Below are 22,273 nucleotides of genomic sequence, written 5' to 3'. Positions count from 1 at the left end.
CGCAGCTGTGCAAGGATGGATTCGACATTCAAGACGGTTCTTCCCGCGTTGTCTTGCTAATGAGGATATTGCTTGTGATGTTGATGAAATTCTCTGGCCAGATCCAGCTAGGCGAAGAGATAATGTATAGTATGTTTACTGTAGTATTTTCTGTACAATATTGTCAGTTTTTTTCAGATTATTTTTTTTGTTGTTGTTGTTTACTGTAATTGTAACCTGTACTGGATACAGTATTTTACGTTTGTCTGTTGTTTGCTGAGCTAACAGTGTTATGCACACTACTGTAGTAGCATGACAACTGGGACATGTTTTGTTGTGATTCTCCATGTTGACTGATTTGGGTATATGGAGAGAAATCAATGATATTTTTGTCAGTCTGCAGCATTGGTCTTGTGTAGTGTTTGGTGAACTATTGTATAGTTGCACTTTCTCTGTGTACTTCATTTACAGTACTCTAATCACTGAGAATTAGACTTGCTAAAAGTGTTTTAGGTTAGCAACAGCAGTGTGTAACTGGTTCAAAAAGATTAAAGTCATATGAAATGTGTGTGTTTCGTATGGTAACAAAATATTGTTTTTATAAAGTTGTGTATAGTTTTGACAAAAGTGTTCCATTTTGCAAATGATCTGAAGTGTTGTGCTACTTTGGTGTAGGGTTGTGTTAATTGTGTGTAGTGTTTTGACAAACCGGGCCCTGTTTTCAAAATTGTGCTTAAGCAATCGTAAAAAACTGTAACACGCTTTCTGTCAGGTGTGTGTCTGTTTTACAGATGGACTGTGAATGCATCAGGTGTTAAATGCACCATTTACTCGTGAGAATGTTCACTGGATCAGCAGTACTGTAATGATGACATTAAACATCAGTGTGTCATTATTTATTGGTCACAGGCAGCTTTATTAGACACGAGCAGAGCAGCATGATGATGATGATGATGATGATGATGATGATGGTCTCGGTGGTTTCTGTCTCTAGCAGTTGAAGTGTAGTTTGCGAGGGCTCATGAACTGTTGTACGATCTCGTCCGTCACGAGTTTGCGTCTCTCCTGATGCGCGGCGATCATGGGCTGAAGCGTCTCGATTAAACTCTTCTTCAGTTCTCCGGTGAGCAGCGCGCCGCTGCTGTAGTCCTGCAACACAACAACTAGTTTACTATCACCCGGATAATAGCTCTTAAGGTTACACTTTCCAATAAGGTTTCGTTTTTTAACATTAGTTCATACGTACTCGACTCCTACAGCACTTATCAATCTTAGTTAAAGTTCAACATTCACTAATACATTATTAAAATCAAAAGTTCTGTTAGCAGTAGTTAATGCACTGTAAAATGTTTTATTAACACATTAACAAAGGTTAACCCTTTAACTGTCACTCCCATTTTTGAACATAGATGTTAAAGTGCACTATCCAAACTAATTCATGAACGAAAACATTTTGTAATATGATTTTGGTGTAACGTTTCCATGGCAATGCAATGTCTGATTTTAAAATGGTTTTCAAAGGATGAATTTTGAGATTTTAAGTGTTCAATTGATATATAATTTATGATTTCTAAAGCGTGATTTGTGACAGAGGTCAGAACTCCTGTTATGATGTAGATTTTTGAGGTGCACTCTTGTCACAAAATAATCTATTACTTTTCCTACATAATTTGTAACGTGTAAAACTGGTAAAATATCTATTTAGGAGTTTTACACCTTACCAATGATATATAGTTTGTCATGATTAGATTAGGATTTATTTGTATTATAGTGAAGTAAACTTGGGCTGAGGGGACGGGTGACAGTTAAGAGGTTAATTAATACATTGTTTATTCTTAGTTAATGCCTTTACTTATTGTAAAGTGTTACCTTTTTTATTTATATTTAGAATTCATTATATATATATATATATATAAACATATTTGCCACTTTTATTTTAAATTGAAAGGAAGACTGTTGTGTGTATTGGTCATTTTTAATAGTTTTTTTTAAAAATATGTACATAGTTTTTAATTATTTTTTATTTCAGTTTTAGATATTTAAGTACAAGTTAAACTAAATGAAAATGATGCACTGGCAAGTTTTTGTCATTTTCCCTTTTTTTAATGTCTATAGTTTTTTATTATTTTTTATTATAGTTTTAGTTTAGTACATAAAGTAAATGAAATAAGAAATGTTGCATTTTATTTTTTATTTGAAGAAATGTTACTAATTATAAATATTTTACTTTCATATTTGATTTTACAGTTAGTTTATTTCATTTCAAGATACAAAACTGTTTTTCATTCTAATAATAATAATAATAATAATAAACATTTATTTGTAGAACTCTTTTCATACATGAAATGCAGCTCAAAGTTCTTCACAAGATAAATAGGATCAGTGTTGGGGAAAGTTACTTTTAAAAGTAATGCATTACAATATTGCGTTTCTCCCTAAAAAAGTAACCAATTATGTTACTTAGTTACTTTTTGTGGAAAGTAATGCGTTATGTTACTTTTTAAATCTGGGCAGGGCTTGCTTGTTAGTTTTTAATATAAAAGTTCTATTTTTGGCAAAAATAAAAGCCCTTTCACACCAAACGTGAAGTGAATCAGCCCCAGGCTGAAGGAAAAGCACATTTAAAAAACATTGGTTAATAAAATGGGATTACACACAGGATATTTGTCTTATTTAACACATTTAATTATTGCAGGTTTGTATAATATTCTGAGTTTGCATTTGACTGTTTTTATTGATTTTGAGGAACACTGAATGTGTTTGTGTGCAGTGAGATGAGGTTTTAGTCAGCGATCTTCAGCTGGATCCCGTGATGAACGCGGTCCGTGTCTCACCTGTCTGATCTTCTCCAGCTGTTCATCGTCTTCCAGGAAGAAGCTCAGATACATGAAGGAAACATCCACGTCTGGATTCCCGCCGCACTTCCTGTGCTCCTCGACCGTGTCCTTCCCGCCGGAGAAGGCGTGTTTGTTGATCTGGAACAGCAAGAGCTCGAGTCAATCTCAGCTTCATTCAGTCTTCTGTGTTTGTGAGTCAGAGTGAAGCCTGATGAAGGAGGCGCACCTTGTTCTTGATCTGTTTGGCCGAGTCGGTCAGGAAGATGGAGGAGTTGGCGTCGCTGGCGCTCATCTTGGTCTGAGCTCCCTGCAGCGCCGGGAAGAAGGTGGAGTGAAGCAGAGCCGGCTTCAGATACCCGATCCGAGGAGCCACGTCCCGCGTCATCCGGAAATACGGGTCCTGAGGAGAAGGGTTGGGAATCCAAAATCAATTCCAGAATCGCAAACTTAAGGCAGTGTTTCCCAACCACTGTGGAAAATTATCAAAAACTATCTCTCTATCTCTATTATATTTCGTTATTATTATTTTAAATCGGTGCTATTGGTCATCGTCATGTCTGTTTGTGGGTTTTACAAAATTTTAACCAATGAAAAGCATTCAAAGGAGTGTGTGACTAAACCTCGTAACGCCATTGGATCCTCAAACTGTCAATCAAACCTCATAACTCCACCCACGACACTCAAACAGACTTCTTCACAACGCAAGGGTAAATAAAGAACTGGTGTTTGAATAAGAGCGGTGTTTTCTTTACTCAAGAAACGCTGTCTGTAAGGCTAATGTTCTTGTGTTTGAAGAGCGTGAAAACCCTTCCTACCTTTTTATTTTTTAGTGCTTCGTGGTGTTCCGTGGGATTTTTTTATTTATCAAAACTGTGCTGCAGCAGAAAAAAGGTTGGGAAACACTAAGGTCAGGAATCGGATACTTGTTGTAAAATTAAAATTTAAATTCCACTCATCAATTCCTGAGTGTGCATCTTTTTCTTTTTTTAGCTGGCGAAAAGGGCTGTTAAAAATATATTTGTCTTTGACTCATTCATTCAAGAGATTCGTTCAAAAACACTGATTCATCCAGTAACGAAACGAGTCAATCTTGAGTGAGTCATTGAATCATTCATTCATTAATTCCATCAGATTTTGTTTAGTTGTCTAATGTTTCTTCAGAATTGTGAGAGAACTACAACCTCCATTAAAAACAAAAAGTCTCAGTTTATCCAGACTCGTGCCGCTCTATATTACACACAAACAGCTCTTAATCGAGTCCAGTGTTATTGTAGCCGGCTGATTTTTGTTGATGGTATTCAGAGAGGAGCAGACGTCACGTGATCACGAGCGGAGCGTCTCACCTGATCGATGGCACACGGGATCAGACACTGAACGTCCGTCCGCTCGCCGAAGATCTGCGGGAAGGAGCTGCTGAAGGACGGAGCCGCCTGGATGGCCGGGAAACTGACTTTACCTGCAGAAACACGAGATTAAACACCACAGACAAACACTCGCCGGACTCACGGCACACAGAGACGCTCCTCACCGATGCAGTCGCTGTCTGTGAAGCCAAAGATGCCTTTGACCTGGTTAAACGTCACGTGCTTCTGGACCTTCACCACGTTCCTGTAAAACGCAGGACTCGCTCTGTCAGGAGAAACAGCAGGTCAGGTCACACTCATACAGCGCTGTTCACAGAACATCAGCATCTTCATGTTTAGCATTCATGCATTACAGTCACATTTACCAGATTAGAGCTGGACGATAATAGAGTTACATTTTGAAATATAAACAATCAAGCAGTTGAGATTTGCTATATAGTATATATTGCTTTACATGATTGAACTATATGTATAAGGATAAAGCTGGAAATATATATATATGTGACCCTGGACCACAAAACCAGTCATAAGTGTCAATTTTTTTTAAGTTGAGATTTATACAAAGCTGAATAAATAATCTCTCCATTGATGTATGGTTTGTTATGATAGGACAATATTTGAAAATCTGGAATCTGAGGGTGCAAAAAAATCTAAATATTGAGAAAATCATCTTTAAAGTTGTTCAAATGAAGTTCTTAGCAATGCATATTACTAATCAAAAATTAAGTTTTGATATATTTACGGTAGGAGATTTACAAAATATCTTCATGGAACATGATCTTTACTTAATATCCTAATGATTTTTGGCATAAAAGAGAAATGTATAATTTTGACCCATACAATGTATTGTTGGCTATTGCTACAAATATACCTGTGCTGCTTATGACTGCTTTTGTGCTGCAGGGACACAGATACTGTATATATATATATATATATATACATACATACATACATACACACTATATATAAATAAAAAATATATGTAATATTTAAAATATATTGACGTATATATAATAAATATGTATTTACTGATATAATACTATATATTTTATATAAACTATATAATTATATATTTTATATACACACACTCAACCACACAGTTGTGATGTAATAGCGCCACCTGCTGTCTGCACTGACACACAACACCAAACTGTTGCATTATAAAGACGTGAGCATTTTTACCCCATATAGTCGAGATCAGAGAAGATGAAGGTCTTGTTGACATCGAATACACAGAGACACACACACACAGAGACACACACACACTCACACAGAGACACACACACACAGAGACACTCACACACACACACAGAGACACACTCACACACACACACACAGACAGAGACACACACACACACACACGTCCTGAAGCCACCTGTGACACAGACACACACTCACACACATATATATACACACACTCACACAGAGACACACACACACACACACAGAGACACACAGAGACACACACACACACACACTCACACAGAGACACACACACACAGAGACACACACACACATCAGCGCTTTCACATACTCCCGCTGAACGCTGGCGCACTGAGGAAGACTCACTTGGTGAAGATGAAGGGGATCAGGTGACCCACATGCATGGCCTCTGAGGACGGCCCTCGACCCGTGTACAGATAGAAGGACTTCTGCTTCTCGTACGCATCCAGGATCTGATGCATGTCCCTGCAGATCACAAACATGGGATGAGACCACAGGTGTTCAAGCTTTCAGATGCTGTGATCCTCATGTGAGCCACACACATTTAATACAGCTTTACATTTACAACTATATAGACCCAATTTAGACTGTGAAAAATATTCTTAATGAGGGTAAAATGTTACTATTTAAATATTACTAAAATATTATTTTATTTTAATTAGGTTACATAATTAGTATTTGTTTCTACTCACTATAGAACTGTACTATTATATTACTATTTTGTCTATTTGAAGCTTTTTAAAATTTATTTTAATAAATGTTTTAAAAATATATTTTAATTGTATTATTTAAATATCCTTTTTTACTATTTATTTTAATAAATTTAATTTTTTTATTTATTTAAATATCTGTTTTTACGATTTAATTTTAATATATTTACTTATATATTTGAATCAATGTTTTATTATTTATATTAAATATATTGTTTTTAATTAATTTATTTTGTATTTAATTTTATTTAATCGTTTTCCTCTATGTAATTATTTATTTTAATACACTATTTATTTATTTCCTCTCCCTGTGTTATTGTGATGTAGAGTGCTGGTCAGTCGCACCTGTGTGAGAAGAAGATTCCTCTGCGCAGGAAACGGTGCGGTGTTTTTCCCGTGACTCGAGCGATTCTGTCCACCAGCTCCTGATCGATCTTACTGCTGCCGAACCGCACTGCCAGCAGCAGAACAACCTCGTTAATGCATTATTCATCACAGGTCATTTATGAAAACAGACCTGCAGCAGATCTTCCACGGATGGACTGAAATGATGAGTATAACATCGACTGACCGATGAGTTTATCGTAGTCGACTCCTTTGGCGCTGCTGGAGGAGACGCTCCACGGATCCACCTGATCATCTCCGTCCTCCGGCGCTGCTCCGTTATCCACCACCATCTCACCGTCCACCGGCGGACATCCAGCCTTATAGTCCTGACCGCTGAGACACTTGTAGTCCAGCTTCATCTGCAGCAGCAGCTGCACGGCGGCGTCCACATCAGCCTGAAGAACAACAAAATAATCACAACAATCACATTTCAATCATCACATCACATGTCAACTTCAGCCTGAGGAACAACAAAATAATCCTGTCATTAATCACACCACATGTTATTAATCACATCGCCTGTCAAGAAAGCTCCATCAGTAGATCATTATTATTTCAGTGTCAGACTCACTTTGGGGCTCTTCTGAGCTTTCAGAGACCTCACTGTGTCTCCCTGAGCTGTCAGCTTCTCGTACAGATCCATCGGGCTCAAATCTGACATCTTCACCTGTAATGATGTGAATGTGATTAGTAATATTGTGATAAATGTGCCTGACGCGCGACATATGCTCGCCTGCCGAATGTCAACATTTAAACAGCGATTACAGTCATTATCAGCGCTCACGCCAGTAATAATAACGTTCATTTTAGCATTAAATAACAGTGAAGAATAAATAAACGCACTGTGTTGTGTTGGTAATTTAACTCATTCAGCTTGCATCAGACACACCGCGGCCGCGTCACACTGATAACTGCCCGACAGGAAACATTCACTCCAGCTGCAGCAGTTCCGGTCGCGTGTATGACACGGAGCTGTCAGTGAAAACTTTTTTTTTAAACACTTTCAGTGATACTCTGTTTTACTTTGATAACATTAATACAAACACGCTGTTTAATACAGGATGTATGTTTTATAAACATTGAATATTAAATGGAGACTCTTAGTTTGTCAGTAAGTTCCTCACGGACACGGATTTTAAACGAGGCTTTTATTTTGTCCGGAAGTTCCTCACAGATTCGCGCTTCCGGTGTTCACTGTCCAACGTTTCAAATTAAACACCGCGCGACAGACGCGAATATTAATCGTGTAAACAAGAACAAATAGTCATAAAAACGATTTTAAACTAATATGTGAAGGCTTATGTTATGATATGGACGTGACGGATCAATATTTACTAAGAACTTTGACAGGTCAGAGGATGTTATGTCAGTTATTTTTCGTTTAATGTGAGTTTATGGATCATCTCTTTTCTTGCGATGCTTTATTTTTAACTATGGTAATATAAATGATAATAATCTTCAGATACAGTTGGGGTTTTATTGACTGTAGAAATAGCTTCACATATTTAATAGAATCGTGTGTGTGTAATGTTTTATATATATACTGAAGAGTTCATTTGCAAAAACAGATAACTCCGTTTTTAACAATTTTCAAAAATCATGTTTTTTTCATTGTGCATTTCAATTAATCTCAATCAAACTGCAGTTGGGTTATTTTGATTAGGTTAAAAAAATAACTAAAAATACGGCTAACTAACAACAAAACACAATAAAAACATGATTTTTGAACATTTAAAAAAACCGAGTTATCTGTTTTTGCAAATAAACTCTTCATATATATATATATCTATCAAACTAGGGATGGGCGATATCTTATCGTTTGCAATATACCGTTAAAAAAGTCTCCCCACGATAAGAGTGAGTCTTCCCGCGATAATAACGATAAAGTCTAGTTGTTGACATATTTCTGTGTGCGACTGTGTGGAGTGACGTGAATGAAGGCGGACGTGAAATTCAGCAGCTTCTACAATCTGGAACAGGTTTGAATAATGCTGTACAGTGCGTAGAGCACTGCACGGGCCTCAAATTTAGGCCCGAGTCCGGCCCGTATCCGACAGCTTATCAGAATTACCGGCCCGAGCCAGTCTTTTTTTCAACTATTAAAATAGCTCAGTTTTGTATGTAATAGCAAAGTGATTATATTTCGTTTCGTTTTTTTATTAAGTTAATTTAGAAAAACGTTTGGAGCATTTTTTGTTCGTTAAATATAAGGTTTAGTTTTTTTTAAAGTAACGACCAAGCGGCCAGCGGCAAACAGTGAGCCTATACCTCTACAGACTAACCTAAACTAACCTATAGCCTAACCTGACCCAACCTGACCAGCTGTTACCTCTACAGACTAACTTAACCTAAATTAACCTATAGCCTAACCTGACCCGACCTAACCAGCTGTTACCTCTACAGACTAACCTAACCTAAACTAACCTATAGCCTAACCTGACCCGACCTAACCAGCTGTTACCTCTAGAGACTAACCTAACTGTTACAACCCTTGCTCTAGGGAAGCAACATCAAGGACACAAAACAAGTATAAATGTGCGCTATATCCAATAGTTTGTGCGGAGACGCTTTGCAGGACATGGAGGCGTCAGCATCACTTGCATTTTTTTCAGTAGATACGCCTCATTTTTGCTCATAAAGGTAAGAGTAATCATTCGTAACCTATAGCCTAACCTGACCCAACCCAGACTAACCTAACTGTTACAACCCTTGCTCTAGGGAAGCAACATCAAGGACACAAAACAAGTTTACCAAATAAAATAAGGTTTATTAAATAACAAAAAGGAGAAGAAAGAAGGGACTGTGACAAAACAAGCCCAGCTACTGCCAAGCTGGCTGCAGGATCAGAGAGAGAGTGAGAGCATGTGTCCTGGTGTTTAAAATGGCTCCTTTCAGGTGACGTCAATTAACCTGTTGATTGCAGGTGAGCTACTGAATAACTGCAACAAAACACAAGTTAGAACACTCCCACATAACACTCTTCCCCTTAAAATGTTGCTATAGGACAACCCAATGCAACACTAACATGTACAATAACATAAACGGACACTTATGACCTTGATAAGGCATCTGCCAACACATTATCCTTTCCACGAATGTGACAGAGTTTAAGATCATAACCCTGCAAAAATAAACTCCCATCGCATTAACCGCTGGTTGGAATTTCTCATGCTTTGGAGGAAAATTAGAGGATTATGATCAGTGTACACAATTAGTGAAACACAAGATGAAACATACACATCAAAATGATTCAAAGCAAGAATAAGGGCCAAAGCCTCCTTTTCAGTTATAGAATAGTGCTTCTGATGGACATCAAATTTCTTTGAAAAATAGCACACAGGATGCTCGAGTCCCATTGAATCATCTTGGAGCAGAACAGCACCCACACCAAAGTCACTAGCATCCACAGCTAGCTTAAAGGGCCGACTAAAATCAGAGCAACAAGAATAGGAGAACTACTCAACAAGGCCTTCAGATTGTCAAAGGCATCCTGACATAACTCAGTCCAGAAAAAAGGAACCTTAGGACTAAGCAAATTTGTCAAAGGTGCAGCAACAGTGGCAAAATTTCTGCAGAAACTCCTGTAATATCCTGCCATACCCAAAAACCGCTTTAATTCCCTCCGTGAAGACGGCACCGGAAAGTTCACAATGGCCTCTACTTTTGCTCCTATTGGAGACACATGTCCATGGCCAACAACTTTGCCCAAATAAGTTACGGTGGCTTGTCCAAACTCACACTTGGAGAGGTTCAAAGTCAAGTTTGCAGCCTTTAACCGCTTGAACACATCCTCAAGCTGGGCCAAGTGTTGAGACCAGGAAGAACTATAAACAACCAAATCATCAAGGTAAACCTCACATCCTGCAACTCCTTCCAGCACCTTATTTACCAAACGCTGGAAAGTAGCAGGTGCGTTTCTCATTCCAAAAGCCATAACCTTATAATGGCAAAAGTGGTCTGGCGTCACAAAAGCAGAGATCTCACGGGCTCGCTGGCTAAGTGGAACCTGCCAGTAGCCTTTCAAAAGATCCAACTTTGTAACAAAAGATGCAGAACCAACTTGATCAATGCAGTCATCTAGCCGTGGGAGAGGATAGGAGTCAGGCTTAGTGACGGCATTCACCTTGCGAAAATCTGTATAAAAACGAAGAGAACCATCATGTTTCTCAACCAGTAAACATGGTGAACTCCAAGCACTAGAGGATGGTTCAGCTATTCCATGTTCCAACATATACTGTACCTCTTTGTGCAAAAGCTGACGTTTCACAGGATTTACCCTATATGGATGTTGTTTAATAGGGGTAGCTTGACCCACATCAATGTCATGCTCTAGTAGGCGTGGGCGCTATACCGGTATGAAAGTGACTACCGGTATTATGTTGTTCCATGATATGGCTTTTGCTATACCGTGGATACCGTTATATATTCATGAATTCAAATTTTGCATTTATATAGTTTTGTTTAATTTGGTACGCTTTGCAAATTTTAACACAAATGACGATAAAGAGTCGAGGCTGAACGTTTTTATCATCTGTGTGCAATGCCGTAATCCACAGGCATTAGTAATCAAACACATGGAGCATCGTAACAGACCAAACTAATAGAGCGCAAATTGCCTGCTCCAGTGGTTCCCAAACTGAGGGATCATGTACAGTCAGCAGATTATTTTGCAAAAGAAACCTCTGCAGGGTGATAAAGACTACACTGCATAACTGCCTCTGTATCGTGATACGTATCGTATCGTGACTTTGCTGGTGATACACAGCCACCGTGGATACCGTTATATATTCATGAATTCAAATTTTGCATTTATATAGTTTTGTTTAATTTGGTACGCTTTGCAAATTTTAACACAAATGACGATAAAGAGTCGAGGCTGAACGTTTTTATCATCTGTGTGCAATGCCGTAATCCACAGGCATTAGTAATCAAACACATGGAGCATCGTAACAGACCAAACTAATAGAGCGCAAATTGCCTGCTCCAGTGGTTCCCAAACTGAGGGATCATGTACAGTCAGCAGATTATTTTGCAAAAGAAACCTCTGCAGGGTGATAAAGACTACACTGCATAACTGTCCCGCATATCATGCAGCCACTTGCCTGATAAGTAAATAATTGAACGCAAAATATTAATTTGACATATTTTAATTACCTCAACATGACTCGCAGTACCCGCTTGAGCGCGCCGTTATCAGTTGTAGCAGTTGTGGTTGTATCAATAACAGACCACTAGATGGCGCGATTGAAGAATCAGAGTTATATTGGGTTAAATAACTCTGACACAAAGGACCATTTCAAATATTCATAAGAGAATCATGAAAAAATTGTTTGCTCAAAAATATCAAGCAGCAGAACGGTTTCCAACATTGATAATAATCACAAATTTTTCTTAAGCAGCATATTAGAATGATTTCTGAAGATCATGTGACACTGAAGACTGGAGTATTGATGCTGAAAATTCAGCTTTGATCACAGGAATACAGTAGCCTATATGTTAAAACATTCAAATGGATAATTTAAATTGACAATATTTCAAAATATTACAGTGTTTACTGTATTTTTAATAAATAAATGTAGCCTTGGTGAGCATAAGAAACTTTCCAAAAAAAAAAAAAAAAGAGGGGGTTCTTGAAAATATTTTTCTCTACAAAAGGGGGGCCCGGCAGAAAAAGGTTGGGAACCACTGGCCAACTCAAACATACAATATTTAATTTAATTTAATTCATACAGGCCTACCTCATGTTGCACATTTGCACTTTTTGAAAAAAAACAATGGCACAATAAAAAAATACTTTTCAGGTCTATGTCCAATTCCTCACTTTTTCTAGTTATATAAGGTTAAAATATTTTGCCTGTAATTATTTTTATATATACATATATATCGCAATATAATATCGATATCGCCTGGACAGTGTAAAATATCGTGATATGAATTTTAGCTCATATCGCCCACCCCTATGCTCTAGCACATTAGTACAAGTTGGAACATCAGGAAACAGGGCCAAATGTTGACAAATCAACTGGATAATATCAGTACGCTCAGAAGGATTTAAATTAGACAAATGAGAATCCAAATCAGCCAAAATTTTAGAATTTGACAATCTACCCTGAGCAACCCCAGAGTCAGCAACACTTCCTTCTGTCTCAGTAGATGGAACATTCAGTGCAGCCAAAGCCTTGACCTCTGTACATACAGTTTGATTACGGTCAATGTAAGGCTTAAGTAAGTTAACATGGCACATACGGGTTTTCCTTTTACGATCTGGAGTCTTAACTAGGTAATTACACTCACCAACCTTCCGTTCAATGATGTATGGCCCACTATATTGAGCCTGCAACACAGAACCGGGTATTGGTAAAAGTACAAGCACTTGGTCTCCTGAAGAAAATACCCGATGCTTAGCCTTTCGATCATACCATGTCTTCATCTTCTCCTGAGCTGCTTTTAAATTCTCTTTGGCCAGTTCACAGGCCCTACCGAGTCTAAAACTAAAATTAGACGCGTAATCCAGGAGGTTAATAGGAGTCGAATGTTCAGAAACTAACCACATCTCCTTTACTAATTTCAAGGGCCCCCTCACAGTATGGCCAAACACAAGCTCAGCTGGACTGAAACCAAGAGATTCCTGAACCACCTCTCTAACGGCAAAGAGGAGTAGTGGAACACCATCATCCCAGTCTCTCTCAAACTCTTTGCAGTAGGTTTTCAGCATAGTTTTGAGAGCTTGGTGGAATCTCTCTAGTGCACCCTGTGACTCTGGATGATATGCAGATGAGGTGTTATGCTGAATAGACAACTGTTTCAACACCTGGGAGAAAAGACGAGACATGAAATTAGACCCTTGATCCGACTGAACTACTCTTGGTAACCCAAACACTGTGAAAAACTTAACAAGGGCTCTAGAATCAGCAGGGGCCGTAACTTTACGCAAAGGGACAGCTTCAGGGAACCTTGTTGCTGCACACATAATTGTGAGAAGATACTGATTACCCAATTTGGTACGTGGGAGAGGTCCAACACAATCAATCAAAACATGTTCAAATGGCTCTCCAATGGCAGTGTAAGGTCCACACACTTGGCCCAAGGAAAGTATCCAGTGGTGGATGAAGGTCACTTGCGTGTTCGGTCTTTTCAGCGCGCAGAGTTATTCAATTTAGGTTTAACTGAAATCTGACTCCATTTTATTATCTAATCTGACTCCATTTTAGTATTACCTCGAATTTAGGTTGAAAGGCAAATTGGTTGTTTGTCGGTCTCTAATTATTCTGACATTTGATAATTCTAGTTAACTCTTTACTCTGTATTTTCTCGTTCATTAAGAATCTATTATTTAGGATGCCTCACGGCGGCCGCTATGCGTGGGCTCCACGATCACAAAACTCGCCAGTCTGAACCTTATTCAGAGGTTTGTGGCTAATACTATTTAATATACCTTAAATAGTACTGACCCTTTTGTTGCAATCCTTTAAATACAAAACCAAGATAAAACATCCCCCAAGTGGAGGCATGTACAAACAATTGGTATCTGGGTGGCTAGTTTACACCTCAATGGGAACAAAAGGTAATTTGCATGGAATGGCCCTCTACAGTAATCAAAGTATCTTAGGATCTGTATTATCTTTTAGCCTACTTTTGTAAGATTAAGGCCATTGTACCACTCGCCCTGATACTATTCAAATGAAACCAAACATGACTGTAAATCTTATTTGCATTCATATAGAACATTCTACTATTGACCATTCTGAGTGAATCCAGTGGAGGGAGCAGATGAAAAGGCACTGATGCATATGTGAGAGAGGCGTTTCCTGCACCACCCCTCTGTGGGGTGTCTTGAAGGTGCCAGTGTATTGTCTGTTTCTCAGGAGATCAAAGTATCTGAGTTTCCTGAGTTTCTTTTATCCTTACAGCAGGAATGGGATGCAATGGAGCTGCTGGAATAGACTGGTTAGGTTTACCTATAATCTGACAAACATGACATGATCTACAATACTGAGCCACATCTGACCTTACTCTAGGCCAGAAAAAATGCCGTAACACACGATCCAAAGTTTTCCTAATACCCAATTGGCCAGATAGACAATGATCATGAGCAAGATACAAAATATCAGATCGATAAACTTTTGGAACCACCACTTGAAACACACTACTCCAATCATCCTGGCTTGACATTTTTGGATCTGTCCACTTTCTCATCAAAACCCCATCACTAACAAAATAGCCAGAAGCTACATTTGATAATGTTTCGTCTGGTACCACATCTTCAAACATAGGTGACAAGGTGGGATCTTGCATTTGCTCAACTATTAGCTGCTCACGAGATGGGAACATCTTTCCAAAACATGTGAAGTTCACATCACCTTGGGCCATAAAAGTATCATAAAGTGAAATCTCTGATTGATTTGAAGAAGGCTTGCCTTCAACATTCCTCTTACCCGACATGGCACGAGTTGTAACGCAAACAGGGAATGTCTCTGGATATGCCAATTCAAGCTCATCTGGACTGTCTGGCTTGCAGGGAGTGGAAGTTACTTCAAGAACAGCTTGCACTCTACCACCAGCTAAATCGTTCCCCAAAATAAAGGACACCCCATCTATCGGTATATGGGAACAAAGTGCAACTACAACATCCCCAGAGACTAAATCAAATTGTAAATGAATATTATGCAAAGGCATAGACAAAAATCCTCCACCAAAGCCTTTAACAATTATCTCCGAACCTTGGGCTGACTTTTCATTAAAAGACAAGACATCCTGGAGAATCACAGATTGGAAAGCTCCAGTATCTCTCCAGATCTTGACAGCTTGTCTATGTTCAGGCTCAGAAGACAGACATACAAAACCATCCATTAAAAATGATGATGAGCCAGCTAACTCGCCATTCTTGCATTCCACTTTCTCAGATGGAATATTTGCAAGTGAGGATGACAGAGGTAGACTTGGCACTGGAGAACTTACAAATGCTACAGTTTTCGTAAATTTCTGATTCCTACTTAGAACAAGACAGTCTGCAATAAGATGACCCGGTCTTTTACAATAAAAACAGACCCTTTCTGAAATTGAACTGTCACTAGCCAACTTCTTAGCAGGAGATGAAGCAGGAAACTTTCCAAATCGGAACCTATTGTTCTGGTCCTTACCCTGAGACCCTGCCTGTTTGTCACCAAAATTTACCTCATGAGTTAAAACAAACTCATCTGCCAAGATTGCAGCTGGCTCTAAAGTTACCGCCTTCTGCTCGTTCAAATAAACAGACACAACCTCAGGCAGACAGTTTTTAAACTCTTCAAGCAAAATAAGTTGTCTAAGTTTCTCCTTACTTTCCACCCTCTGAGATGTACACCACCGATCAAACAGACTCTCCTTCTGCTTTGCAAACTCAACATAAGTGTGATGAGCAAGTTTAACACAACTTCTTAAGCGCTGTCGGTAAGCTTCAGGAACTAGCTCATATGCCTTTAATATAGCTGCTTTAACCTCATCATAATCAGTGCTCTTCTCAAGGCTTAGAGCAGAATAAGCTTCCTGAGCCTTACCTACCAAAACACTTTGTAAAAGTAAAGTCCACACATTTCTGGGCCACTTAGATGTGGTCGCCACACGTTCAAAGTGAGAAAAATATATCTCAACATCCTTCTCAGAAAAGGGAGGCACTAACCTAATATGGCTACCAACATCAAACAAAGGAACATCACTTCTAGGAGTTGATCTTTCAGAAGCTGTCTTCAACTCAAACTCCTTAAGAAACCGTTCATGTTCAAGATACATTTGTTTCTCTTTAAATTGCCTTTTCCTCTCCCTAGCCTCCAGCTGTTTCTCCTGTAAAGCTAACTCCTTAAAGGGGTGGTTGACTGGTTTTTTTATAGGCTTGATTGTGTTTATGGGGTGCAGTCTAACATGTGTTAATGCTTAGTTTGTTAAAAAACGCATTATTTTTCACATAATTTACCTTTATTCCACACCTCTCTGTTCCTTCTCCTCTGAACGCGCTGATCATTTCCTGCTTTTATGAAGCCCCTCCCTCAGAAATAGGTGATGGGCTCTGATTGGTTAGCTGGCCCGGTGTGTTGTGATTGGCTAAACTGCCTCTAGCGCATGTCTAAACGTCCCGCCCCTCAACATAGCGGCATGCGCTCCGGTTCTATTGTAAACAATGACGTCGTCTATATTGCTTATCAATTTGAGATGCAGAGGATATTAGTGAAGAGGATCGTGCAGAACCTGTGCAAGCACTGCTTTTAATGGTAGGCCTAAGATTTGTGTTTGTTGTTGTCTCATACTTTTTGATACAAAGAAGCCATTACTAAACTCAACTCCAACTAAACTAAAGTGCTAACAACAAAAGCACAAAACACGAATGGAGTCTTTCACTACTTGTACAAACGTACAACTAACACCACAGGTCCACAGTAGTACAAAACTACAAAAATAACACGAAGCAGCAAATTTACTCACACAGAAGTAGAACTAAATAACCCAGTAAACTACGAAAGATTACTCACCCCAAACAAGCAACAGCTCACTAGTCAGCAATCACAAATATATTATACTGGGCATTAGTCTACACAAAAGTCCACAAAGGAACATCACACAAAAGCTGCTAGCACACTAAAGTTAGGATCATGGACCACACAAACACAAAAGTGGCAGAACTTTTAACTCACCTAACTTAAATACTCTCCTCTTACTCCCTCCAAAAAGTGAGCATGGTTGCTGAGCCAAACATAATACAAAATACATGAGAAACACCCAGGTACCTGCCTAACATTTCCTAACCCCTATCTATCTTCTGAGGTGTACCGGGCACGAGGCGACTTTAAAAGCAAAAAACAACAACTATAGACCATATAATCAATGGTCACACAGTTGTGAAATGCTTACCCCCGACAGAGAACAAGTCTCCACCCAGAATAACCTCGAAAATAAAAAAGGCAAAATAACAAAAGAGTGAACCGAAGGAAGGATTGAATGTTCAACCCAGCTGGAATGCTCACCCTATCTAACCGGGGAAACTCATGAATAATCACAAAAATACTCAAACAACCATACTCACCAAAACACATCAATCAAAAAAAAAAAAAACACAGTCCCAAAGTATCAAAAAAATTTTTTTTTTAAGGAAACGGACGAGCCCCCATTATGTTACAACCCTGGCACTAGGGAAGCAACATCAAGGACACAAAAACCCTTACCAGCCATTTTTGTAGGCATTAAACTGCCAGAATTTTAAAAGTCTCAGCTTCAGACAAGGGAGCAACCATGGGTTGTAAGGAAACTGGCCTAACTTTCAAAATACCATTATCAACCAACACATTTCTAATGATGTCCTTTACACTATCCTTTAAACGCTTCTCACTACTGGTAATGGTAATATTATAATGAGAGGCTAATTGCAAGAGTTGATCTTTTGTAAAAAGCTCAAGCAACTCATCTGAAGGTTCCTTTAGGAAATCCTCTAAAGAAGCCATTACTAAACTCAACTCCAACTAAACTAAAGTGCTAACAACAAAAGCACAAAACACGAATGGAGTCTTTCACTACTTGTACAAACGTACAACTAACACCACAGGTCCACAGTAGTACAAAACTACAAAAATAACACGAAGCAGCAAATTTACTCACACAGAAGTAGAACTAAATAACCCAGTAAACTACGAAAGATTACTCACCCCAAACAAGCAACAGCTCACTAGTCAGCAATCACAAATATATTATACTGGGCATTAGTCTACACAAAAGTCCACAAAGGAACATCACACAAAAGCTGCTAGCACACTAAAGTTAGGATCATGGACCACACAAACACAAAAGTGGCAGAACTTTTAACTCACCTAACTTAAATACTCTCCTCTTACTCCCTCCAAAAAGTGAGCATGGTTGCTGAGCCAAACATAATACAAAATACATGAGAAACACCCAGGTACCTGCCTAACATTTCCTAACCCCTATCTATCTTCTGAGGTGTACCGGGCACGAGGCGACTTTAAAAGCAAAAAACAACAACTATAGACCATATAATCAATGGTCACACAGTTGTGAAATGCTTACCCCCGACAGAGAACAAGTCTCCACCCAGAATAACCTCGAAAATAAAAAAGGCAAAATAACAAAAGAGTGAACCGAAGGAAGGATTGAATGTTCAACCCAGCTGGAATGCTCACCCTATCTAACCGGGGAAACTCATGAATAATCACAAAAATACTCAAACAACCATACTCACCAAAACACATCAATCAAAAAAAAAAAAAACACAGTCCCAAAGTATCAAAAAAATTTTTTTTTTAAGGAAACGGACGAGCCCCCATTATGTTACAACCCTGGCACTAGGGAAGCAACATCAAGGACACAAAACAAGTTTACCAAATAAAATAAGGTTTATTAAATAACAAAAAGGAGAAGAAAGAAGGGACTGTGACAAAACAAGCCCAGCTACTGCCAAGCTGGCTGCAGGATCAGAGAGAGAGTGAGAGCATGTGTCCTGGTGTTTAAAATGGCTCCTTTTAGGTGACGTCATTTAACCTGTTGATTGCAGGTGAGCTACTGAGTAACTGCAACAAAACACAAGTTAGAACACTCCCACATAACATAACCTATAGCCTAACCTGACCCAACCTGACCAGCTGTTACCTCTACAGACTAACCTAACCTAAACTAACCTATAGCCTAGCCTGACCCAACCTAACCAGCTGTTACCTCTACAGACTAACCTAAACTAACCTATAGCCTAACCTGACCCAACCTGACCAGCTGTTACCTCTACAGACTAACCTAAACTAACCTATAGCCTAACCTGACCCAACCTGACCAGCTGTTACCTCTACAGGTGGCTCATCTCTCAGAGAAATTAGTGAACAAATATTGTGTGATGATTAACCTCATAACAGGGTTTCTGCAGGTCTTTAAAAGTCTTTATTCACCTTTACACAAATTAAGGCCTGAAAAGCTCTTAAATTGGAGCTGAAAATCACACATTCATAAAGTTGTGGTATTAAATGTTGCATGCACTGAAAAAAATTAATATCTTCCTCAGTATTTCTGTCTTGTTTTCCAGTACAAATATCCAAACATCCTTTAATCACGATACATTTCCTGGAGACGCAAAATGAAGATATGAAGTCTTGTATTCAGAGAAATTGAACAGAATTAATTGAGTTCATGCTTAAAACAAAATAAAACAAATATCTGTCAATGATGTATGAAAACTTGAGTTGCCTTTTAATTAAGTTGATTCATTTCACAGAAAACATAACTTAATTTTTCTTACTCTTCTCAAGTAAATGTATCTTGATTTATGAATCTTTAGCGATTTGCATGAGAAAACAAAACAAAAAATACTGCTTAAAGAAATGGAAGTCTATTGGAAGTATTTTCAAACTGTTGCTAATTAAACTCGTCGTCTGGTCTCTAGATAGAGAATATATTGATACATTGTGTTCCTTTTTGATTTATTCCTTAAATTTTCTTTACTCGCTCTTAAAAAGCTCTTAAATTTACCTTCATTAAACGCTGTTCAAAAGAGTCCTTTTCCTCTTGTGGGTGGAACAACAGTTATAAAAGTGAATAAACATCAAGCCATATTAAACCGCTTCAGTTATGCCAATGACCTACATTATTAATCAGTAGATGAATAATTTTTTTAGATGTCTTTATTGAACATCTGTGTCTTTCCTGTGATGAAAATGTGATTTTAATAACCAAAACCACATGACAAGAATCTTTGAATCATAGGTTTAATGGAGCTTCAGGAGCATATAAATCACTTGATGTGAATCATTTGTGACCCTGGAGCACAAAACCAGTCGTAAGGGTCAATTTTTCGAAATTGAGATTTATACATCATCTGAAAGCTGAATAAATATTAAATAAATCTCAATAAAGCTGAATAAATAATAAAAGCTGAATATAAATACTTTCTATTGATTTATGGTGTGTTAGGAGGACAATATTTGGCTGAGATACAACTATTTGAAAATCTGGAATCTGAGGGTGCAAAAAAATCTAAATATTGAGAAAATCATCTTTAAAGTTGTTCAAATGAAGTTCTTAGCAATGCATATTACTAATCAAAAATTAAGTTTTGATATATTTACAGTAGGAAATTTACAAAATATCTTCATGGAACATGATCTTTATTTAATATCCTAATTTCTTTCACTTTCACTTAAAGATTTTTGGCATAAAAGAAAAATGGATAATTTTGACCCATACAATGTATTCCCAGGTCATCTACCAGATGGATTAAAATGCTGATAAAGTCAAGAAAAGGTGAGACACAAACACATGACAGTATGATTGAAAGGTTCAAATAAAATTTTTTAAAAATAATAATAAAATAAATAAAACACGTTTATTCTCTGGTACCTAAAAAATTATTTGGCGCCTAAGTTTTTCTTATAGAAGCCAATGGCTCCTTACTCTATTTAGTTTTTGTCTGGAGCCTTGTGTAATGTTCCCAGGTCCAGAAACACAGTAAGGACATCAATAAAACAGTCCTTGTGACATCAGTGGCTCAAATTCAGTTTTGCGAAGCTACGAGAATACTTTTTTTTGCGCAAAAAAAAAAAAAACCTTATTAAACGCTGATTATGCCAATTACACTCTTGTGTACTCTCCAAAATGGTGGAAGACGTAACTCGGGGGAGAAGAATTCATGAATAAATTGTTGTTGTTGTTTTTCTTTGTGCTCAAAAAGTATTCTAGTAGCTTCGCAAAACTGAAGTTGAGCCACTGATGTCACAAGGACTGTTTTATCGATGTCCTTACTACGTTTCTGGACCTGGGAACATTACAGTTGTGTTGCTGTCTATGGAGGGTCAGAGAGCTCTCAGATTTCATAAAAAATAACTTAACCCAAGGCATTGGGTTTGAAACGACATGAGGGTGAGTAATTAATTAATTGGAATTTACAAAAATGCACCTAAATAACTCATAGACTATGGAAAAAAATATTCTCTGGTCTGATGAACCTCAATTTCTCATTCATGTCTGAGGGAAACCAAGCACCGCTTATCACCTGCACAGTACCATCCCAGCGGTGAAGCGTGGAGGCAGCAGCATCATGCAGTGGGGTGTTTTTCAGCGGCAGGGACTGGGGAAGTGATCGGAGAAGACGGAAAGCTGAATGCAGCTAAATACAGAGATATCCTTAAAGAAAACCTGGTTCAGAACCTCAGACTGGGCTGAAAGTTCACCTTACAACGTCACAATCACCCTCCGCACACAGCCAAGACAATGCAGCATAGTGACTCTATTAATGTCCTCGAGTGGCCCAGCCAGAGCTCAGACTTAGACCCAATCAGACATCTTTGGAAAAACCTATAAATGGCTGTCCACCGATGGTCCCCAGCCAACCTGACCGAGCTTGATATGATCTAAAGAGAAGAATGACAAAAAAAAAACAAATGCAGATGTGCAAAGCTTGTTGCATCATACCCAAAAAGACCTGAGGCTGTAATTGTTGCCAAAGGTGTTTCAAGTAAGTTTTGATTTAAGGGTATGAAGACTTGTGCAATGTAATTTTTTTTCAGTTTTTCCTTTTTAATAAATTTGCAAAGTTGTGATAAATCTGGTTTATTGCTTTGTCATTATGTTGAGTGGGGAGTAGATTCATGTGGTAAAAAAAACAAAAAAGTAATTTAAAACAGTTTAACATAATGCTGCAACATAACAAAATGTGAAATAAATGAAGGGGTATGAATACTTTTTATAGGCACTGTAGTGCTGAAACCCTGTTGTAATCGTTCGATTTTCCAGGATGCAGTGTTCTCCACGT

At 38.2% G+C, this 22,273-nt stretch overlaps 1 protein-coding gene and 1 long non-coding RNA gene across 2 annotated transcripts in view; both read right to left on the bottom strand.

The window, feature by feature from the left end:
- Positions 1–860: 860 nt before the first annotated feature.
- Positions 861–7,428, bottom strand: LOC107719695 (tryptophanyl-tRNA synthetase 1). The gene is made up of 12 exons (XM_016527182.1): positions 7,345–7,428; positions 7,073–7,168; positions 6,686–6,896; positions 6,460–6,568; positions 5,750–5,869; positions 5,527–5,555; positions 5,363–5,417; positions 4,345–4,445; positions 4,160–4,272; positions 3,043–3,216; positions 2,814–2,954; positions 861–1,128 (listed from the first exon to the last, which is right to left on the bottom strand). The coding sequence occupies exons 2-12, from the start codon at positions 7,160–7,162 to the stop codon at positions 970–972; spliced, it is 1,302 nt and encodes a 433-aa protein (XP_016382668.1). The 5' UTR covers positions 7,163–7,168; positions 7,345–7,428; the 3' UTR covers positions 861–969.
- A 1,442-nt stretch (positions 7,429–8,870) lies between these two features.
- The window catches only part of LOC107719687 (uncharacterized), a 33,735-nt gene continuing 20,332 nt past the window's right edge, over positions 8,871–22,273 (bottom strand). Inside the window, exons 2-3 of the long non-coding RNA XR_001637539.1 lie at positions 19,195–19,301; positions 8,871–8,962 (exon numbers count right to left, since the gene is read on the bottom strand). This is a non-coding gene — a long non-coding RNA (uncharacterized LOC107719687). The remainder of the gene's footprint in view (positions 8,963–19,194; positions 19,302–22,273) is intronic.

The sequence above is a fragment of the Sinocyclocheilus rhinocerous genome, unplaced genomic scaffold (genome assembly GCF_001515625.1).
Source record: "Sinocyclocheilus rhinocerous isolate Xijiao unplaced genomic scaffold, SAMN03320098_v1.1 scaffold2496, whole genome shotgun sequence".
Lineage (NCBI taxonomy): Eukaryota > Metazoa > Chordata > Actinopteri > Cypriniformes > Cyprinidae > Sinocyclocheilus > Sinocyclocheilus rhinocerous.
Note: the sequence above shows the minus strand (reverse complement) of the source record. Positions and strands in the feature narration are given on the sequence as shown.

Bases quoted from the DNA above. Each gene is read 5' to 3' on its own strand.
- LOC107719695 (XM_016527182.1), bottom strand. From the start codon at position 7,162: ATGTCAGATTTGAGCCCGATGGATCTGTACGAGAAGCTGACAGCTCAG. The intron at 3,217-4,159 runs GTGAGACGCTCC...CCTTCTCCTCAG, and splicing joins TCCCGTGTGCCATCGATCAG to GACCCGTATTTCCGGATGAC. The intron at 2,955-3,042 runs GTGCGCCTCCTT...TTGCTGTTCCAG, and splicing joins CCAAACAGATCAAGAACAAG to ATCAACAAACACGCCTTCTC.